Below are 23,432 nucleotides of genomic sequence, written 5' to 3' on the forward strand. Positions count from 1 at the left end.
TGCACATATATATACACACACATATATATGTATATGTATTATGTATTATCAACTTCTTTTAAACAAATCTCTGATGTCAATCCAAAATAATTTATTTCAATTTCGACTCCAAATCTTTTATCTCAATATAAGGTCAAAGAGCAACCATTTCAAGAAGTATTTGATGCAACATTCATAAATTTGTTACTGATAGTCTGTTGTTACTAAAACAAGAGTTTGTTATCATGTTATTTAGATTATCTTTCTTTAAAAAGACCCAAATATGTTAATTTTCTAAAAAGTAAAATTAATTAGATAAATTATATAAATTCAAGCGAAAGTAATAATTGTAATTAGGAAAAGTGTATAACTATAAGGATGTGTAATAACCGTTAGTATTTTCGTTTATATAATAGGTTTTAGGCAATGTTTTTAAACTCGGACTAAACTGGTCGATCCGACCAATTGAACCAAAAACCAGCCAAGCATTCGAACCGAATTTCTTTGAAAAACTGCCCGTCTAAAAATCGATCAAATTCAATCAAAACTTAAGTTTGACCAAGAACTGCTAGAATCGGAAAGATCCCAATGCCGATGGTACCTTATCCTTGCTTCTTCATAGTTCATATTGGCTGCTTCTTCCGGTTTTTTTTTTTTCCCATCTTTTGATCTTTGACCAGCTCCAAGCGAAATGAAGTATCAACCCAGATCAAGAGAAAAAATTCATTCCCTAAATTTCTAACTTGATTTCCTGCAACTCAGTTCTTGAAATATTTGAAATCAAATAGGAGGAAAAACAGCAAAGAAGGGAAGAGGAGAGAAGGAAAAAGGGAAAATAACAAAGATAAAAACAGTTTTTGGGAGCACACTTCTTGACTTCTAAAATACCACTGCGCACTAACCTAACAATAATTATCGTTAGGATTGACACCCAAAAATTAAAAAGCATAACAGATGAAACTGGCATTGCCGTCGTCTAATGGGGGATACTTTCATGATTCATGACTTCGAAGTTCATCTAATCCTTGGAAGTTAGCATATGACACAAGCATTTGGATCCTCCTCCGCACTCCCGGCGTAGTCTGCCGGCAGTGCAGCGTAGTATGCCTGCACGGGTGGCGGGTACGGATATTGCATCGGTGCCGGGTAGTGTGGGTGGTAGTCCGGTGGGTAATGTTCCAAAATACCTGGTGGCGGGGGAAGAGCCGGGTAGTCTCTCACGGCATCATCTTTTGATTCGTTCTTCTTGTTATCTCCACCACTACCACCTCTTCCTGGCTTCTTTTTGTTCCCACCCTTTTTGGGGACAAGAAAAGATTTATAGTGAATGGGAGGAAGAAGAAGGAACCAGGATAAAGTGAAAAGCAAAGGAACTAGAGCGGCGGCTAAGTGCTAACATTTTGACCCCATATTATTTTAAGAAGTACAAAATCCACCCATTATATTTTTTTAAACTACAAATTTACCTATAACTTTTAAGTGCATTTCTTTTGGACTAAATCTAAACTCATCAAATATGCATATAAAGTTGTAAATCACTTATTTAAAGGGAATTTTTATATATTATTTTAATTATATATAATTAATATATATTTATGATATCATCCGATTCGAATCCATTAATCTTTGACCCCTAAGTTCAGCTGAATCGATACCCAGTCCGAGTCTAAAACATAGGTTTTAGGTATGCTAATGAGTGCTATTAGGCACCCATTTAAAAAAACCCCATTATGTTGTAGCGTGTTAATTTATTACCGTTCTATTTGTCTAGTGATTTAGGTGAACTGTAATATTCATTTGTTTCGTACTATGACGTCTTTCTCTCTTAATAATGGTTGGTGAGTGTGGTAATTGTATGAAAGTCAAGGATAAGAAAATAGACATGACTTTGCTATAAGTGCCTACTTGATTTGTTAGATTTCGAAGAATAAATTTGGGTCGATAGTAAAAGATTAAGGATTAAATTGAAGAAATAGAAAATTCCATAAAACAAATATAAAAGTAATGTTAGGGTGCAAAATTATGTTCCTACTTCCTACAGCCTAAAGTGAATCTCTGATACGTACCCCAAAAAATAGGGAATTCATTAGTTTGAATATCATGAACTTTAGAAAAGATGCAGACATTTGAATAGTTTATATGAAGGAGAAAAAAATCACGTGAAGTCCATCTTGAGGTAAACAAAAGGGCAAATAATGCTAACCTCCCGTCTTGTGTTATCTTCCCCACCTTTAAAGTTATCAATTTGCATATTCTTGACCTGGTTGTTCAAGTTGAATGCACCACCCCCGCCTTTCTGTGCTCCCCACAATTCTGCGCGCTTTCCAGCCCTGGCAAGCTTCCTTATCAGTGTAGCTGGATCAACATTTCCTGTCACAGTAACTTTTTGTTGGTCTACATCCATTTTAACAGCATAAACTCCTGCAAAATCATATTTACCAAAAAATCAGCAGTGAGTCCAAAGGGGTCATACGCACTTGAACAGAGTTGCCCAAGATTTACCTATTCTGAGCAACTATTAAAAGATTCTATTGCTAATTAGTAACTAAGAGTGACTTACCATCAATTTTCAGCAATGTCTTTTTGATCTTTTGCTTGCAACCATCACAATGGATGTTCATTCTGAGAACACAACTCTGCACGAAATTTGTGGAAAGCAAATTGAAGATGAGAAAGAAGTGCAAAATCTTTCTACATTCCGAGAGAAAATATCCTCATCAGGTCTCAAACTAGACATTTATTGGCTCTCTTTTTCTAAAAATCATCCCTTTGAGGGAAAAAATAGTCTTGATTAGCTTTTACAGCTCCAGAATCCTTCCAAGTTGAAATCTTTGCAGTAAATTTCTCATTTTTCCCGACAAACACTCAAAAAAGTTAAAGAAACAACAAATATTGCTCCAGATAACTTCATGTAACAAGAATAGCCAATTACCATATCTTAAAATGGAAGAATAGTACAACAAACTTAATCATGCACAATAAAGCAAAAACAAGAACCTAAATCTAATATAAGAGAGAGCCCGTGGGAAGAAGTAACACAATACCTGAGTCTTCAAGAAGTCCGGTTTACTCATTCTGCTATTTTGTTACAGAACGAGATGCAAGGAGCCCTTAAATATAGTCTAATTGCTGACAGGAAAATGAGAACTTCCAACCAAAAACCAAGTCCTTTTGGACAAAAGAAGCTAAATGAGATGAACCCCTCTTGAAGAAACTTAGCAGAGAACAAGAAAATGCAATGCTCAAATTCAGGAAAGGAAAAGGGATAAAGAAGGGCCGGTTGGGTGCATATAATTTTTGCAAGAATAAAACTATTTAAGCTCTTTTTCGTATTTCTGGCTTTGCTACCTAGTTATATGGGGTTTCGTGCTGTTTTATAATATGGAATTAGTATAGGAAAGCAAAGTGAAGCGAATGTAGTCACAGCGCAAATACAATAAAGCAACACAATATGGTGGATTCGATATCAATAGCAGCTCCAGAAGATAGCTTTCTTATGGTACAACCAGTGCTAGCACTGCTTGTGGGAACCCAAGACCAGATTTGACCATGTGACAGCTTGAAATTATCATTTGCCAGTAGATTTTAAAGTTATTGTTTACCAGGAAAGTTCTGCCATCTATAATATGGTCGGAGGACAAGTTATAAAGGACCACATTAAGCAATTTCTTACTTAGGTTTGTTTTAATTTGTTGGAGGGTTTGATGTTGATGCTATAGTAAAATGTTCTTTCACAAAAGCCAAAAAAAAAAAAAAGATGCTATAGTTAAAATGTTAATGTCACAAAAATTTTTGAGTAAATTATAAATTTGCGTATTGCGAAATTGCACCTAGACTTGAAGGGTTTAATTTTGTCATTTCTACAGATTTTTTTTTTAAATCCTCTCATCTTTTTCCATACTGTTCCTATTCTTAATCATGAGGTTCAAATTTGAACTTTGAACCTCCGACTATTATTTGATAAACAAAATTTGCTTACCATCAGTGACTTCCCTTCATGTATTCTCTATCCATCATCATCAATAGCAAGTGCATGTAAACAAATTTACTCTAGACTTTATTTTTTTCTTTATTACTTTTCTTTTTTATTCCTTAGTCTCTCTATATTATTATTTTTTTCTTTTTGGCCTTAGGTCATCTTTCCTATTTTTTGATTTCCCAGAACATCCGTGCTTCTTATGCTCTTGTAATGCATTAGAGAATCTGACTGAAATCAGATGATTGTTGTTTCGAAAAAGCATGGCCAAACATGAGACAGAGTAGACCAAAATAGTTCTCAAGGCCAAAATACAATTCAAAAGACAAATGAAATAATACAAAGGTTTCCTATTGCTAATTAGAGTAATTGTTTTCTTCAGATTGTAGTAAACCTAAAACTATTTTTCTACAAGAAATAATATTAGGAGGAGGTGGCTTTGGGTAAGTTTAACATATTACTTGTTCATCTATAAATCTACATGTACATGCCTAAGCTTAGAATTATGACAAAATGCAATGGGTAATCCAATAAATTTTTAAAGACAAAATTCTAGCGTCTGTTGTTTTGCTATCACTGCAACGAGTATTTTGGAAAACATATGGAGATATTGTGAGACGTTGTTAACTCCCATTGATAAGTTTACACCAGGAAGGTTTGTAATTTTGTTTAACTACAAACTAGGATGGAGGTCTTTTGTTAGTCTTAAATCTTGAAGCGAGATCTTCATTTAAAAAAAAAAAAAAAAAATCAGAGGGAGAGTTGTATTTTTCCCCATACAAAATTTATTGAGGTAGCGTTAACATGGGAGGACATCACCCTTTTCCAATATACAATATGAAAATTGAAGAAACAATTTATAGTCATCTTAGTTTTGGGTAATATGAAATAATTTATTTTAATTACCTTTACTTTATAGGAATTTAACATTACTAAGATGGACTTAAATATTACCCTCTTTGATAACTCAATTCAACACTTAACTTAATAGTTTCATATCTTAGCATGTTCAATACATTTGTTAACCAAATATATAATATCTGAATTAATTGAGTGATACTAAATTTATTAAGCAAAACTTGCTCAAAACAATAGGTCATAAGCTATTCATTTATCATTTAATGTGATACATATTCAAATGTATTAAATTTAGTAATTAATAATTTAGTAGTTTAATATATTTAGATAGATATCAAATTTAGATTTTAGTTTTCAAAGTTTAGTTTTATCAAATGCATCCAAAGTAAAAAGTCAAACTTGAACAGAATGAAGCTTTTAAAGAATATAAGGGGAAGGGTAACAAATAAGCAAATTTTCAAATATTAAACAAATTAAATAAGGATAATTTTTGAAAGCTCCCTTGAGGTTTCTAACTGTTTCACTTGCACCCTTAAACTTTGAAAACTATCACTTGTCTCCCTTAATTTAAGCTTTTTGTATAATTTGAAACCCATTTTAATATATAATATAAAAAAATCATTTTAGGAGTGTAAATATAATCCTATTTTTTTTTATCAGACTTTTGAAGTTAGTTAATTAAACCTAATCCCAAATTTAACCCCAAAAGCCGGCACCTCTTGAGGCAATCTTGGGGACTTAACTACCCAATCCCCAAACCCCTTAGAATCGATGTGGGACTACGGAAAAGTTAGTAGGGAAGCCTCTACTAGGCCTTAAATATAATCCTATTACAAATTTACTTTTGTTGTCTTATTTTTTATTACAAAAGCATGTGTATTTTAATAATGAATAAAAACAGAAATAAAAAGCATGAGGGTTTATTCCGATTGAACAAAATATAGTGTGTTTTTAAATATCAACAGTTAATATTTGAAATTTTTTAAGTTTTTACAAGTTACAAATATAATATTTTCTGTACTAAAAAGTATTTTTAGTTAGTTTAAGAAGTTTTATAAATTGTATATATATTTTTTGAATTTTCTAATTTTTTTGTCCATACTGATAGCTTGAAAACTAAAATAAAAAACATGCTAAAAATAATATATAAGGGCATTGTAAATCATTAGTAATTTTAGGCAATTAACATTTTTTGTCTAAACCAATGATACAAAACTATTAAAGAGTTTTTCAATAAAGAATTACATCAATCAATTGACAAAAATTAAGAGATAAATTTGGTGTGTTATGAAAATTCATAAATCACAAGAAAAGGGCAAATTTGGAATGAAATTATACTCTCCCTCCCATAATAATTTGGGTTATTATCACTTTACCCCCTTAAACTATATCACTACTATCAGTTTACTCCCTAACGTTATCTTTTAGTCACTTTACCCCCATAAGCAATTCAACTCAACATGTTACGAAATTTTGAACAAAAATACCTTTTTATTTTATAACATTACTACATTATTATTATCACTTTATTCGTTTGGATTATAGTGATATACTCACTTTAGTTCCTAACATTATTTTCTAGACATTTTATCTCATCATTAATCTAACTAGTATGATCAAAAAATTTTAAATATATTTACCCTTTTTATATATAATTAAAAATAAAAAAGTTGGAATGGTTATTCTTTCTTTTTTTTCACTTTAAGAGATCGAAAAAATAAATATAAAAGGATTTTCTCAAATTTTTATTTTTCACACTTATTAATACTAGGAAAAGAAAAGGAGATACAAAAGAAGGAGGCAAAAAATTAGATTTTGCAAAAAAAGAAAATAAAGAAAAGTCTAACATTATCGTATTACTTTAAGGTTGTCACGATTAGAATTGAAATTTGGTAGTAAACCAAAAAGTGAAATAATTTTAAAATAATAAAAGTATTTAATTCTTTCTTATTTGTAATTTTTAAAAAAAGAATTGAGCTCTCTCTCTCCCCCTCACCCTCTCCATCTTTCTATTTTTTTTCAATATTAATAAGATTACCAAGAAGAAAGAAATTAATATTTTGACTATTTTTCTTGATACTAAAAAGGAGAAGAGTCACTCTAAATTTTTTATTATGCAAAGAGAAGGGTAATTTCTTCTAAAAATTTTTAACTTGCTAAGTTGGTTTAATGGTAGGATAAATTGTCTAAAAACTAACTCTAGGGGGTAAATTGATAATGAGACTATATTTTATGGGGGTAAAGTGATAATAATTTTAAGGGTTAAACATGTCTTTTCACTTTAATTAACAAATTCCGTTAAATTTAACCGTTAGTCTTGAGGGTAAAGTGACTAAAAGATAACATTAAGGGAAAAATTGACAGTAGCAGCAAAAGTTAAGGGGATAAAGTGATAATAACCCTAATAATTTTTTCAATATTATATTTTGAAGTGGGTTTTAAGTTACAAAAAGTTTAAAATAGGAGAGAAAAGTGAGATTTTTCAAAGTTTTATGGCATCAAGTGCAACGGTCAGAAACCTAGACCTAAGGGGAGGTTTCTGAAAAATTATACCTTAAAAAAATTAAAGAAACATTTTCATTGTAGGATAAGTAATTTTGCCCCTTTTCGTGTTGGAAAAGGTGCAACAGATTTCAAATGAAAAGGTTACCTTGATGTCTGATCTCGGAGACTGGTTTCCTGTTGTTGGCTCATGAGCATGACTTGCAGGAACACTTGGATTCGGAAGGTATACTGCCTTTCCCTTTAGTTGAACGAGATTCCCTTGGTCCACTGATTGGGACGGCCTATGAAGAATTAACTTAAACTGGTTATTTTTGTTCTCAAATTCAAGCACCTCTGCCTTTATTCGATCAACAATGCCGTCATTGCTTCCATTTACTAAGACAATAGTCAACTCCTCGAGCTTGTCAAGCTGGTCAGACATTCCGGGGGAAAATATCAGCCATGTCCGTTCTAGCTCCGGATTGGGATTGCATGCTTCAAGGACAAATGAAAACCTCAAGCACCTAAGGCCAAACAAACTGCTGATCTCTTCGGGCAAACAATGGATTGAGGTGCCTCGAATATCAAGAACTTCAAGCTTCTTGAGTTTCACTATTTCAGGTGGCAGCACGGTTAAGTCACAGCAATTGTTGAGGTATAAACTCCGGAGTGACATCAAGTAGGAGATAGAGGGAGGCAACAATTTTATTCCTTTGCTGTGCAGGTCCAAAACTCGAAGGTTCTGCATCCTTCTGAAGAACGGTTCCTCAATGCTTGTCAAGTTTGGGTTAAGTTGCAGAAATAGTGTTGACATGCCCTCACATTTCGGGCTCGCAGGTAATTCCTCTAATTGGCTTTGTATCAAACACACCCTTCTGGCCATCTCCCATTCTTTGTCTTTTAGGTGTCTGTCTATCTCTGGACCCGACCTGACAAAGGACGTTGCATTTTTCTCCCCAGGGAAAGGTGTTTCAAGTGCAAGTCTCCTATAGATTATTGGCATCTTGACATGGTGTTCAAAACACTTCTCTAAGAGATTAAGCTCAATCAGCTGTTTGAGTACACACGCTCCTTCTCTTCGTGCGTGAGAGAGTGTAGGAATAGGACACCATAGAAACTCTTCAGCTTTCCAACATTCGACCAAAATATCTATCGGAATTGTGAAGTCTTTTGGAAACAATGCTGCATAAAGTATGCACTTTCGATCATTCTCTTTCAATTTACTATAAGCTGTATCAAAAGCCAATTTTACTGCTGCCAAACCTGCCAATTCCAGAAGATTATTGTCCCAAATATCTGCTTTCAATCTTCGAATCATACCTTCCCAAAATTGTACTCGTTTATTAATTTTCAGCTGCCCAGCTACAGATGTGATCACCCCTGGAAGCCCACCAAGCTCCTTAACAATCAAGTCAGCTAGAACTGTGTTTTGTTCACAAAGTGTTTCATCATCAATGATCTTATCAAACAATTTCCTTGAATCTTGGGGTGGTAACCTCTCTAATTTGATTGCTTTGTCGACTGGAAAATTCCTCAGGAGATATGGATCTTTAGCTTCAATGATGACTTTCCCGTGCACATGTTCTTCAGAGATTCCAATGTCCTCAAGCTCAATTGAGGAAGAGAACCCGTCAAAAAGCAGCAAATATGATTTCTCATGCAGTGCTCTAAATATTACTACTTTTTTCCCACTTCCACTGCTCTGCCCATTTAAGCCCAGACGTTGAAGAATTTTGTCTTGTATGTCAGTGATGATGTCCTCTGGCTCCGGCAGATGAGTTGGAAAGGTCACCCAAATGACATAGTCCAATTCCAGGCCAGGAGGGCATTGAACCAACCGGTTATTCAAGTTTCTCAAAATATTTGTTTTTCCAACTTGTGGTTCTCCGTGGATGATAATCCTCTTGCAGCGCACCAGGCCATCAATGAAAAGGCTATCAAGGACCGTTTGATGTGAAGGCACATGAGTTAGTTCTTTAGCACTCTGTCTTACAACAATTTCTGGATTTATCCGACTAGTAACATGCTCAAGTGTAATCTTATTTTCCAGATTGGTGACTTCAGTCGCAAACTTGAGAACGTCTTTATCCAGCTTTGCAAGCTTGTAGAATGTTGGGTTACGAAATTTGTTCTTCCAACCTTTGGAAGCGGCTGACAATTCATGGACTGGGGTTTGGTTTCCACCTGATTCAATTCCAACTAGCTTTTTGTACCGGTTGACAATATTCTCTTGGTAATATTTCAATATCCACTCTATTTCACTATGACAAGCTCCATGATTATCGTTTCTCTGCCTGGTCGCTGATTGATGATTTATATCGTCACTGACGACCTTCCAACGTGCACGGAGACTATCCACTTGATCTTTTAGTGTTTTAAAATTGTGGGGTAAATCTATGACATGCCTTCTCCTGTGATTTTTGTGCAGAAAGACGTCTGCAGAAGTCCCGTGTGCAGCTGAAACGGATGGCCCAACTGGCTTTGGAACTGACATCCTGCAAACTGCAAATTCATCTTGAGCAATCCTATGCCAAAATCTGACCGACTACACATTTTCATCATATAAATCTATTCAATGATTCCAAACACCGCCAAGCACGGGTATGTTGCTCTTATATATGCAGAACATATTTTGGTGTTGCAGATTGTTTGTATTTTTGTTTCGCTAGGTAATTACTCAAGTTCTTATTCCTAATTAAAGTTACATTTCTTATCTAATTAATTTTATTGAACAATACAGAATTGAAGTATTAACAAATCTATTGTTGGGTGGAAATTTGAAAATTTACCTATACACTAAATAATCCGGGGGGAGGGAATTCAGGAGACAATCAGAGTCTTATTCTTTTAAATAACTTATGTTCCACAGAACATAAGAGGATAGGATTTGTTTTTTTTATCCTTTAAATAAATTTAGAATAGGATGTTTTTTGTCAATGAGTATTTAAAATCTAGCAACTCAAATATGAATTTTAGACAAGTTAGAATGTATTGAATCACTGAACTTTATAATCAAGTGATAATTTAATCCAAAAATTTTTTTCAATTAGTTTACATGACCTTAGCTAGAATATCCACTTCCACATATACGGAATTTCATACATACATATAAGATTGCACATTGATTTTGCCAACAAATATATTTTTACAAGCACAAACACTTACACTTACTTTTGCCCGGCATTCATAAACTTACTTTTGGCCTGGCATTCATGTCACTTTTCCCCTTTTCTTGTTTAGAAGATATAATTTGTAGTCATTCTTTTGTCTCAAGCTCCTGAATTAGTTACTTCCACATTGCCTTCTTGAATCCACTTTAGTTACACTTAGCCCCTAACCAATTTAATAGGCATTTTAACTGGGTAAAAGTTTCTTTGAATGCATTTAAAGAACAAAAATGACGCTGACACTTCCTGGACATTAGATTTGTGAAATACAAATAAAACTAATCTCTTATTTCATTTCTAATGTCGTCATATACTCCTCTAAATTTATTTTGTTCGAGTTGATTAGAATATTACAATTATCATTCTATTTTCTATAATCAGACTATACATCAACAATGTTGGTTTCTAGAACTAAGTACCAATGAAAGGAAAGGAACATCCTAAAAACCCAATTTAGTTAATAGAGATATTAGATAGGTGATCACGGAATCCCTAATTCGAATCGTAACTCCTCTTCCTTCCTTTTTTCCCTTTGTAGACCTGAAGTTCCCTATGATTAGAAAAAGAAAAAATAAATGGGACACACTCCAGTCCATACTCCATATATATGCACCCATGCTCCCTCTCTGCTCCCCACCCATTCCAGCCCTCTATCATGGACTATGGGTGAAATGATGTCGTTTTGTGCATTAGGGAGTTCATTCCACTTAATTGCAGTAATTGGAGAGTTAGTTACAGAATAGCCACTTGTAATAGCTGCATTAGTCCTTAAATACCAATGTTAGTTGAATGAAGAGTCGAGGCAAATTGTAACTGAATTCATTCATCCTTCTCTCTCTCTTCTAAAGTGCAATACTAATTCCTTCTCCAATTGCTCTCTCAACTCTCCCTTTTTTTCTGACTTCTTTCTTTCATCTATCTCATTCTTCTATCTCTCTTCAATTTCAATTTCTTCATAATATCAACACTGATTCATGACAATTTGGTACCAGAGCTGGTTGATTCTTGGATCTGCAAAAGTGTTGATAAGATTCTACAATGTCAGACGGAACGAGGTTTAAGCATTTGGAGGAACAGATCAAGAAGCAGGATGGGAAATTTCAAGAATCCTTGGAGAATCTGCAACAGCAACGGATGCAATTTCAGCTCCAAATGGAGGCTTAGTTGCTGGTGCAGAACAAGAAGATGGATTCCAAACTTCACTCGATGGTAGGAAAAATGGAAGAACAACAGCATATGTTTGATTCAAAGATAGATTCTCTCATAGTTGGCATGAACACTATAATGAGGATGTTGAACAGGGTGAAAGCTCAAGAAGATCAGATGATAGTACGCAAACACCCCTGTTACCAACTCCTCACTTGCATTCCCAGCTAACGTGTGAGGAGGAGTTAGCAATGGCAGGAAACAAGAAGAAGAAGATTGGGAAATTCAACACTCCCTACCAAACCAGAGCTGAATTGAGTTGTTTCTTCAGGAAATAATTCAAGGGAATGGCTGAGGAAATGCAACAAGTACTTCACATTTTATCAAGTTCCTGAGTTAATAAAGGTGGATGCGATAGAAGTCTTCCTTCAAGATAAGGCATAAATATGGTTCCCTTGGATTTGGGGATAAGGGCATACGTGATGAAGTGGAGGAATTTAATAAATTATCACAGCAAGGAGAAGTTGAGGAATATCACGAGAGATTTGGAGAATTAAAAGCATTAATGCTGACAAGGGATCCAAGACTCTTTGAGCTGTATTTCATTTCAAGTTTTATAATGGCTTGAAGGAAGCAAAATGATGAAGAAGTAAACCTTGGGGGACAGAAGAAGCAAAAGATTCCAGTCAAGAACCATGGGGAGTGGCAGGTTGGCTTGATTAGAAACGGGGTGGGTACTGCTGGATCCTCTAACCAGCACAAGGTGCCAGCTATTCCCAAACCCAAAAAAGCCATCCGCCATCCAAATGATGTGCAGAGGTTGTCTGATCAGGAGATATAGCATAGAAGGAACACAGGCTTGTGCTTCAAATGTGGAGAAAATATGGATTTGGCCACCAGTGCAGAATGAAGCATCTAAATTTCATGGTGCCACAGGAGGAAGAGCAAGAATTCTTGGATGAAGCAAGATGAGAAAACCGGAAATCCTGGGGAGGTAACTGACGCTTCCTTACATGCTTTATCAAATTCCCTTAAAAGAAAAATCATTACTATTGAAGGCATGCTCAAAGAAACCAGGATGCACATTTGGGTTAATATTGGTAGTACTAACAGTTATGCAAGCTATAAACTGTCTCAGGCATCGCAATTGGATTATATCTTCATTGATCCCTTTACTGTTACTATGGCTGATGGAAGTAGTATTATGGGCAGCTATTTGTCCACGGGTCAGATGGAAGATTCAAGAATACAATTTCTGTCATGATTTGTAAGTAATGGATTTGGGGGGTTGAGATGTAATTTTGGGTGCTGACTGCATGTTCTTGCTTACATCATCTTTGACTTCCATCACTTGAATATTCACATGTTACAAGGAGGAGAGCTGATTACTTTAAATGGATGGGCTGATGATGCTTTTGTAAGGTTGATAAGAGGGAAGGATCTAAAAGAATATAGCAGATTCATGCAAGAATGTTGTGTTATGTCAGAAGAGAAAGGAAAGGATGTCATCAACTAAAATATACCCTCTGTGATTCAATCAATACAATTCAGTATTTGAAGAACCAAGAGGGCTACCCACAAAAAACTGTTGATCATCAGATAAACTTGGAACCAGGGGCAAAACCTTTAATAACTGAAACCATTCAGATATCCTCAATCTGAGAAACTCTGTTTCAGGTTACCAAGATGCTGCAAAATGAGATCATTAAACATGGCAATAGCCCCTATGCATCTCCTATTTTGTTGGTTAAGAAGAAGGATCACACTTGGAGGTTCTGTGTAGATTACAAATTTCTCAACAAACTGACAATCAAGGATAACTATCCTATACTAATATTTATGAGCTGCTGAACGAGTTGTATGGGGCTAAATGGCAGACTAGACTAGACCTCACTTCAGCGTACCACCAGATCAGAGTCAAGCCACAAGATGTGCCCAAAACTACTTTTCAAACACATGAGGGCCATTATGAATTTTTAGCAATGCCCTTTGGACTCACTAATGCTCCAGCCACATTTCAGTCGCTAGTGAACCAAATATTCAAACCATTTTTAAGGAAGTTTGTACTGGTCTTCCTTGATGATATACTCATCTATGGTCCCACCTTGGAGCTTCATGTGCAGCATCTGAGTATGGTTCTGAAAGTTCTACAAGAAAATCAGTTACATGTCATGAAGTCCAAATGCTCATTTGCTCAGAAGGAAGTGCAATACTTAGATGGATAACAAGAAGATTGACTATATTGTGAGTTGGCCCAGACCAATGAATGTAAAGGGTTTAAGAGGCTTCTTGGGTCTTACAGGTTACTATAGATGATTCATCAAAGACTATGGCCTCATTTGCAAACCCCTCACTGAATTACTTAAAAAGGATGGATTTCAATGGACAAAGGAAGCTGAATTAGCATTTACAAAGCTCAATAAAGTGGTGATTTTAGCACCTGTTTTAAGGCTTCCAGATTTCTGTAGACCCTTTGTCGTGGAAACAAATACCTTTGGGGTTGGCCTCAGAGCAGTGCTTATACAAGAAGGACAGCAAATTCCCTTCCTAAGCAAAGCACTGAGTGCCAAAAACTTGTGGCTCTCCATATATGAGAAAGAATTGATGGCTTTATTGCTGGCCTTGACCAAGTGGAAGCATTACTTGATGGGATATCATTTCGTGATTAAAACTGATCATCAATCACTTAAATATATCCTTGAGTAGAAGTTGACCTCTTCCTTGCAACACAAGTGTCTTACAAATTGCTGGGGTTGGATTATGAAATCCAATATAAAAAAAGGTTTGAAAATAAAGTAGCAGATGCATTGTCTAGAAGAATGGTTGAATAGGAAGGAAATGAGAATCAGAATGAAAGACTTATGATGATATTCTCTGTTCAGCTAGATTGGATGAAAAAAGTTATGGATAGCTACTTAGAGGATGAACAAGCTAAGGAGCTGATAGCTCAGTTGGTGATTGCTCCAGCAACCTTGCCACAGTATTCTTACAAAGATGGCATTTTCAGGTTTCATGGCAAAATTTATGCGGGTAATTCTGCTAATCTCAGAACTCATATCATTCAATAGTTACATGCCTCATCAGGAGGAGAACATTCTGGTCAACTAGGGTGTTTACAGAAAGTCAACACTCTATTTTACTGGCCAGGATTAAAGCAAGAAGTGGTGACTTTTGTTAGACAATATGATGTCTGCCAACGCAACAAAACTGAAAATGTCCCCTATACAGGGTTGCTGCAACCATTGCCTATTCCTACACAGGCATAGTCACATATTACGATGGATTTTATTGAGAAACTGCCCTTGTCTGATGGTTTTGACAAAATCTTAGCAGTCATTGATCGGCTGACTAAATTTGGGCATTTCATCCCACTGACACATCCTTTTTCTGCTGAACTTGTAGCACAGAAATTCTTGGACCAAATTTACAGACTTCATGGATTACCAGAGTCTATAGTGACATACAGGGATAAGATCTTCACTAGTATATTATGGAAGGAGCTCTTTAGACTACTGGGCACTCAATTGAATTATAGTACAGCTTTCCATCCCCAAAGTTATGGTTCGAGTGAAAGGCTTAATCAGTGTCTTGAAGTATACTTGAGGTGTATGACAGGAGAAAGGCCACATAATTGGAGCAAATGGATTGCATTAGCTGAATGGTGGTACAGCGCCAACTTTCACAATAGTTTGAAAATGACTCTTTTCCAGGCTTTATATGGATATGAGCCCCCTCCACTTACCATTATGTCCTTTTCATGACTCAGTTATTCCTGCAACCAATAATTGGATGCAGGATAGACTTTCAATCATCCAGACTCTTAAAGATAATTTGACCAAAGCACAAAATAGGATGAAGTTGTTTCAAGTGGGGGATATGGTATACCTGAAGCTCCAGCCTTCCAAGCAGCACTCAATTGCATTCAGAAAATCCTTGAAGCTGGCTGCTAAGTTTTATGGACCTTTCAAGGTGATTGAAAAGATTGGGAAGGTGGCCTATAAGCTGAAGCTTCCACCCGGAGTTAAGGTACATCCAGTATTCCATCTCTCCTTATTAAACAAGAAGGAAGGAAGCGCCATTCAAGCCTACCATACTAGAATTTGATGTTGATGATCGTTATTTACTGGAGCCTGAATTGGTGCTTAAAAGAAGGGCTACTTTGAGGAATTCTCAGCCCACAAACCAACTTCTGATTAAATGGAATCAATTGAGCTTTGAGGGAGCTTTGTGGGAGGACTTGTCCTTCATCACCAATCAGTTTCCTGACTTCAAACCTTGAGGACAAGGTTCAGTCTTAAGGGGAGGGAAATTGTCATGGACAATGGGTGAAATGATGTCATTTTGTGCATTAGGGAGTGTGTTCCACTTAATTGCAGTAATTGGATAGTTACAGAATAGCCACCGTAATAGCTGCATTAGTCCTTAAATACCAAGGTTAGTTGAAGGAAGAGTCGGGGCAAATTGTATCTGAATTTGTTCATGCAATAATAATTCTTTCTCCAATTGCTCTCTCAACTCACCTCTTTTTTCTAACTTCTTCCTTTCATCTACCTTATTCTTCTATCTCTCTTCAATTTCAATTTCTTCATAATATCAACACTGACACATGACACCCTCAATGATTGATTCACAGCTCCTTGCTCCCCTATTCGACTTATCTTCAAGTCTGAAATTTTGCTTTGACTATTGGCAAAGAAGAAGAGACCCATCAAAGCCCTGCGGCTTTGGATCCTCTGTCCAGTTTTCTGCGTCTAAGGCCCCGTTTGGGGTTCCAGTGCTTTTGATAAAAAAGCACTTGTAGGTGCTAAAAGTACTTCTAAAGTGTTTGGTGAATATCATCCCATAAAATTAGGAGGAGAGCTGTGGTCTTAAAAGCAGTTGTAGCAAAACCTCAAATTTGGTGCTTTTAGAATAGCTTTTGTGATTTAAAAAATAAAACATTAAATTTAATCATTTTATCCTATATTATGAACCAAATAAAAAGATAAACATTTTTAAAAATTTTCAAATTACACATTATCCAATACAATAAGTACTTATTGAATTATGTCTCCAAACAATATATTTAAAAGCACTTAAGCAGTTAATAAATACTTTTATTAAAAACTCTATTAGAGAAGTGCTTTTCAGAAAGCTACTGCAACTCCAAACAGGCCCTAGGTCCCTGTTTAAGTACGGTTTCATTTCTTATCAAACAACTGATCATGAAGCTCATGGTATACTACAAAACTTTTCTACTTCAGAGTCGGTGATTATATGACACCATAAAGTACACTTTCACCGCTGCTCCATAAGCTGGTTAAGGTAAAGCAAGGAGCAAAAGAAGTGAAGAACTATTAGAAGCCATCATCATCAAGTCTTGACATACTTATTCTTCGTCAGGATTGTCGTAATAGTTGATAGCTAACAATCAAAAAGAAATCAATCCACAACAAAAGAAAAGCAACCTCTATATACCTTCACACAATATATTTTGATCTTTCCTCTCTTTTCCCACCATACAGTCTCCTACGTCCTAGTTTGACTAGTCCTTCAACACTTTTGCTTTAATGACCAAACAATTTTCGACCAAAAAACAACTGATTTGATGGAGAAACTTTTGTTTACCAAATTTCCACCATGAGAAAGTGGTATATGTACATGAACTGGACTGAGTACAGTCAGCGGTTCAACTGCAAATAGCAACGCCCAGCCCAGATCGGGCCGCTAGTAATAGGACTCGATCTAAACTGCTCCTTTCGAATTTTAGTATTTTCTTTTCATTTTGAAAGATAAATTTGAACAACTACTGATTAATTCGATGCTACGATTAGATTTGTGACTACAATTATAGTCCCGAATCCCTCATAATTGCTTAACCAGCAATCTGAGGTAGACCAAGAAGACAGGCAGTTGACTCCACAGCTAAAGATAATTAAAAGCTCCCAGCAGGAGTTGAAGCTACAATATATGAGATCATTTAAAGTACTAATTATACTCTATGCTACGGAATCAAAGAATCAAGCAACAGTATTTGGAAAGATAGAAGGAAAAAATGTTAAGCTGAACCTTAAAAAGCTTGCACACACACCTGGAGTTGAAGCAAATTGCCGGACTATTGTGCTGAACCAATATTGCGCAGCAGATTGCTCACCGAGGATTCCATTCCAAAATCGTTTGCAGAAAACTGCTAAGCGGCCAAGCCATTGAGTCTTGGAGTCAACGCTGTAAGGCCAGAGAAATTAAGGTCCATCATCCGCAATTTTGAATAAAAAAAGATTAGTGCTGCACAGGTTGGATAGTGAATTATTTACTATTTTTTATTTGTTTACGTCATTTAATACATTTTTCAATCATTTTTTTATCTCACATATATCACATTAAAAAAATACTTTAATATTTTTTTCAAAACATTATCCCAAATAATCTACCTTCCAAACACAATAATGCTTTCATTATTTTTGTGGGCATATCATCTACTACAAGTGTTTTGGTTTTCCCTCCCTAATTGAGGATCACTTGTATCCAAATCAGTAAGTTGCTACCCCCAAAAGGTTTCAATGTAGTTAAAGCAATAGATCCTGGGGATTTGTGGCACTTTGCTCTTTCTTTGTAGGGTACTATGATAATGTTTGGATTACACATTTTATTTTCATCTTATTTACATACATTAACTTACTTGTATTATCAATATATTTTTCAATTATATTTTTATTTCACATATATCATATCAAAAAAGTGCTACATTTCAATTATTTTTTTTATCTCACATATATCATATTAAAAAATACTTTGATATTTTTTTCAAAAAATCCCAAATAATCTACCTTCCAAACACAATAATGCTTTCATTCTTTTGGTGGGCATATCATCTACTACAAGTGTTTTGGTTTTCCCTCCCTAATTGAGGATCACTTGTATCCAAATCAGTAAGTTGCTACCCCCAAAAGGTTTCAATGTAGTTAAAACAATAGATCATGGGGATTTGTGGCACTTTGCTCTTTCTTTGTAGGGTACTATATATGATTATGTTTGGATTACACATTATTTTCATCTTATTTACACAAATTAATTTACTTGCATCATCAATATATTTTTTAATTACATTTTTATTTCACATATATCACATCAAAAAAGTGCTACAATAGGTTTGTTTGGATTTAGATGATTTTAAATAAAATAATTTGCTTCACAAATTTTAATTACCTTTTTATCTTCCCAATCACCTTTTTATCTCACATATATCACATCATAAAAAGTGTTACAATAATTATCTCAAATAAATCATCCAAATAAACTCCTATCCAAACAACCTTTTTTAAAAAAATTATCTCAAATAATTTACTATCCAAACGCACTCAGTCTAGTTTTCAAAATAACCTTTTGTCTAGCAAATATGTTTTTTGTTTTGATAGTTTATCAATGGTTGTTGGCCTTATCAAGGCAGCATCACTTTCTTTGCAGGAACTAAATTATAATTAATTACTTTTGTTCCAATTAATTTTAAGTCAATAATTGAACTAAAGAATTATTTAGTACGGCAAGTCTAATACATGGTGGCCCAACTTTGGCAACATGAAAACAAAATGAGGGTAATTATCTAATGTTTTCAAAATAATGTCATTGTCAATAGTGGGCCGAGTCCGAGTTCGGAATAATGAATTCTAGCCGGATCCGGATCCGATCCGTTTATCCGACGAGTCTTCTATTCTATGTTCCGGATCCAAATCCGACGGGTTGGGTCTACCCAAAAAAGAACTATCAAAACTTACAATTTCTAACAAAAATTAGAAAAAAATATATTTGTAAACTAATTTCTAACTAATACAAAAAAAAAAATAAGAAAAAAAATCAAATTAACCTTACTCAAATACATCACCCTAATCAAATTATATTGATAAATATATATATTTTAAATTATTAATCCATTTATATCCGAATCCGGATCGGATATGGGTTGGAATACTATATTCCGTATCCGCCCCATTTTTTTGTTTCACAAAACGGATCCGGATCCGGATCCGTGTAACATAATTAAATCCTTACCCGTACCCGGAATAATTTGACGGGTCCGATCCTGGTCCGGGTCTGACAGGCCTAATTGTCAACCATAAGAAAACGTCAATTTGCAACTTTGCATCGTAGTCCTAACATTGTTGTGTTATCACTTTACCCCTTCCATTAATACAAACTCATTATTTGAGGATTGAAATTTTTGTAAAAAAAGGAAAAAAAAAAAAGAATATCTACTCCTAGGCTAAATGGGGGTACTTAAACTAAATTACACCCTAAAGAATAGTGTAATTTTCCCTTTAATAACTATTTTCAAGTGTGTATCAATTAACCCATTTTAATCATTAGTCAACATATTTATGTTGTCAAAGCTATCAAAATGACAAAGATACCCCTATCACTACAATGGTTTTCTTTTCTTGTATAATTGTGTTGTGAAAACAAAATTAAAAGCCAAACATGTCCGTTTACACCGATACTGCTGTTATTATTTCCTTGCTTTTCTTTTTCCATACATTTTACATGTATCGAGTTTATTTCAAATAAGAGAGGCCCATAGTGATATGTAATTCATCCATCTTTCCCTTTTCTTTTCGCCTTTGTTTCTGTTTATCTTCATCGAAGATTTTTCTTCGTTCTCATTTCTTGATTTGGAATCTGGATATAACCGTTAGCTGAATGCAATATGTGAACAAATTCACCAATATAAATTAAAATTCAAGGTTCCTTTTTTTTTGAGCAACTAAAAACTAAAATTAAAGTATAAATAGCTTAAACGAGCTTGCGTTAATAATGTATCAAAAATAAATTAGTTATTTCACTATGTTACTTCGATCTCAGATTATTGAAGAATGCATAAATTGGGAACAGAATTTGGGATTGGAATATACTTGGCTTTTTGACGATATTGACGATTTCAATTTGAAATAGTAATCAATTGGACGTTGACGATTTCAGAATTGAATTTCTTTCAAATTTTCAAAACTCAAAATGTCAAATTTTACCAATCTCACTTTTATTTTTTTCGCACACCACCCTATCCTTTCATCCTTTCATAGTTTATTTTGGATTCTGAAATCCCTTTTGTTTACTTAGCGTAAAGAGTTTTTGTCGATAAAATGGTTGATCAATGGTTGTTCCGGCATTTAAACATTTCATGAAGACCACATTTCTTTCTCTGCGCGGATTAATATGTCGAGTACTTTTCTTCCGGCTTATTATTTACAAATGATTGAACTATAGAATTATTGAATACGTTAAGTCTATAAATTGTTTTTTTTTTTGGTAAATAAAGATGCATTAAAATAAAGTCAAGTCAACAGAATGCAAATTAAGGTACAGTCATCCGTGGGGTGGTAACCACCTTTAAGTCTTGCAAAAGTAAGGGAAGTACAAAATTAGAACATAATTCAAAAAAAGTGAAGTCTTGAGTGTTGCTTCTTCCTCAGTTGGCAAGGATGTCTGCACATTTGTTTGCTTCTCGATAATTATGGTGAAAACATACTTTCTGGAATGTAGTCAACAGCTCTCTGCAATCAAGAATAATAGGCGAAAGTTCATGAGAAATAAGATTACTTGACTTACACAAGGAGATGATAATGGAAGAGTCCATCTCCACTTCGAGAGACTGGATGTTGAGGTTTTTTGCAAGCTGTAAGCCTTCTCTAAGAGCCCAGCATTCAGCAGAAGGAACTAAACAGAAGCCTAAATTTCTTGCAAAGCCTGCAATCCATAACCCATTTGAGTCACGAATTATACCACCAACTCCTGCCTAGTTTGTTGGTCCAGAGACGAACCATCAGTGTTGAGTTTGGCAAAACCTATAGCAGGGGGGATCCATCTGATGAATTTTTCTTGTCTAGGGGATGTGGAGATGTGAGAACCAGGCCCTAGTAGGTAAAATTCATGAGCATGGTGGAGGCAAAACTTGATAGGATCATCAAATTTTTTTTTGAAAGATCTTGGCATTGCGAGCTTGCCAGAGCTCCAACAACCAAAGCTAAAGATGGTTCCCCAAGGAATAAGGTTGAAAGGGGAAGGAATGTTGGACGAGCATCCATCCTTGATCCAGGAATAGAAATCCGAGTTGGTTTGGAGCGGGGTTTGGGAGGGATGGGTGAGTTTAAGCCAAAAGGCGGTTGATTGGGGACAAAATCTTAGTACGTGATTCGAATCTTCAGAAGGAGCTTCACAAAAAGGGCAAGAGGCTTCAGAAAGAATTGTGCGATGTGTGAGAAGACTTTTTGAAGGGAGTCTATCCTGGGAGGCTAGCCAAAGGAAATGCTTGACTTTTGAGGAGGTATTAACTTTCCAAATCCAGCTGAAGGGGTTATAGTTAAGTCTATAAATTGTAGTTCACCATTGGCAACTTCGAAATAACGCAAGGGTTAACTACTTTTCTCAAAATAATCTTTTGTTTAATTAGCATAAGCATGTTATTGGTTTAATTTGACAATTCACCAATGGTTGTTATAGCCTTCATATATTTGATTAGAAAGAAACATCTCATTTTTGGCATGGACTAAATTATAGATTATCTCTCTTCCAGTTTATTATTAGTCAATAATTGAACTAAAAAATCATCTAGTACGTTAAGTCTATAGATGATGACCCACCTTTGGCAACCTGGGAGAAAACAAAATGAGGGTTGATTATGTTTCAATTATAATCTCATTTTTCACCGATATAAAACTGTTAATTTCCCAGTTGGCACTATAGTCCCTAACATTATTGTTTTGCCACTTTATCCCTTCCATTTATACACGTTTATTGCTACTGCCAAACCAAACGGATTACTTATATTGAACCCCTTAAAAGGTACTGCAAAACTCCCCAAAAGTAAGGACATTTCACTTAATTTCTAGCTTTAAGTTTGTGCAAAACTCCCCGAAGCAATTTAAACGAAAAAGATACTCCGTGCACTATCGTGGTTTTTATATTCTTTTGTACTTGTGTTGTTAAAACAATGTAAAAGAAAAACATGTCCTTATGCATCAATACTTTTTATTGTTTTCTTTTTTCAATACCTTAGTTCATGTAAAAGCATATCATCGTGAAAGAGAAGAATATCACCTCAGACATGTTTAGAGTTTATTTTAAATGAAAAGACCCCTAGGTGTCTACTATTCATCCATCTTTTCCTTTTCTTTTTTTTTTTCCCCTTTTTGCCTTTGTTTCTATTTATCTTCATCGTTGATCTTTCTTCTTTCTCCTTTTTTTCGAATTTCTGACATAGTCATCACTTCAATGCTACACGTTAATAACTTCACAAATACAAACTTAAATTCAAAATTAAATAGCATAAATGAATTAAAGAATACGCTATGCTACGGAATTAAAGAATTAAGCAAACAGTATTTGGAAAGCTTGCACACGCACCTGAACTTGAAGCAAATTGCCGGACTATTGTGCTGAACCAATATTGCGCAGCAGATTGCCCACGGAGGTACTCAAGGATCCCATTCCAAAATCCTTTTGTAGAAAACTGCAAAGAGGCTAAGACTTAGTGAAATAATTGAGTCTTGGAGTCAACGCTGTAAGACCAGAGAGATTAAGGGTTATTATTAGTTTACCCCCTTAATATTTAGTGCTACTATCAATTTCTTCCTTAACGTTATCTTTTAGTCACTTTACCCCCAAGACTAATGGTCAAACTTAATGGAGTTTGTTAATTAAAGTGAAAAGACATGTTTAACCTTTAAAATTATTATCACTTTATCCCCATAAAATATAGTCACATTATCAATTTATCCCCTAAAATTATTTTTTAGATAATTTATCCTACCATTAAACCAACTTAGTAAGTTAAAAAACTTTAAAAGAAAATGCCC

General features: G+C 34.8%; 1 protein-coding gene across 1 annotated transcript; it reads right to left on the reverse strand.

Annotated features, from left to right (window-relative positions):
- Positions 1-1,011: 1,011 nt before the first annotated feature.
- Positions 1,012-23,026, reverse strand: LOC113766786 (probable disease resistance protein At5g43730). Its single transcript, XM_027310938.1, has 5 exons — positions 22,981-23,026; positions 7,464-9,792; positions 2,540-2,615; positions 2,183-2,400; positions 1,012-1,275 (listed from the first exon to the last, which is right to left on the reverse strand). Exons 2-5 carry the CDS (start codon positions 9,789-9,791, stop codon positions 1,012-1,014), a joined length of 2,886 nt encoding a protein of 961 aa, XP_027166739.1. The 5' UTR covers position 9,792; positions 22,981-23,026.
- Between the last annotated feature and the right edge of the window lie 406 nt (positions 23,027-23,432).

The sequence above is a fragment of the Coffea eugenioides genome, chromosome 3 (assembly GCF_003713205.1).
Source record: "Coffea eugenioides isolate CCC68of chromosome 3, Ceug_1.0, whole genome shotgun sequence".
In the NCBI taxonomy this organism is placed as follows: domain Eukaryota; kingdom Viridiplantae; phylum Streptophyta; class Magnoliopsida; order Gentianales; family Rubiaceae; genus Coffea; species Coffea eugenioides.

What these genes read in the sequence shown, in the direction of transcription:
- LOC113766786 (XM_027310938.1), bottom strand. Translation starts at nt 9,791, where the DNA reads ATGTCAGTTCCAAAGCCAGTTGGGCCATCCGTTTCAGCTGCACACGGG. An exon ending in GACATTGCTGAAAATTGATG is followed by an intron (nt 2,401 to 2,539) that starts GTAAGTCACTCT and finishes ATGATTTTGCAG; the next exon opens with GAGTTTATGCTGTTAAAATG. An exon ending in AAGATAACACAAGACGGGAG is followed by an intron (nt 1,276 to 2,182) that starts GTTAGCATTATT and finishes GTCCCCAAAAAG; the next exon opens with GGTGGGAACAAAAAGAAGCC.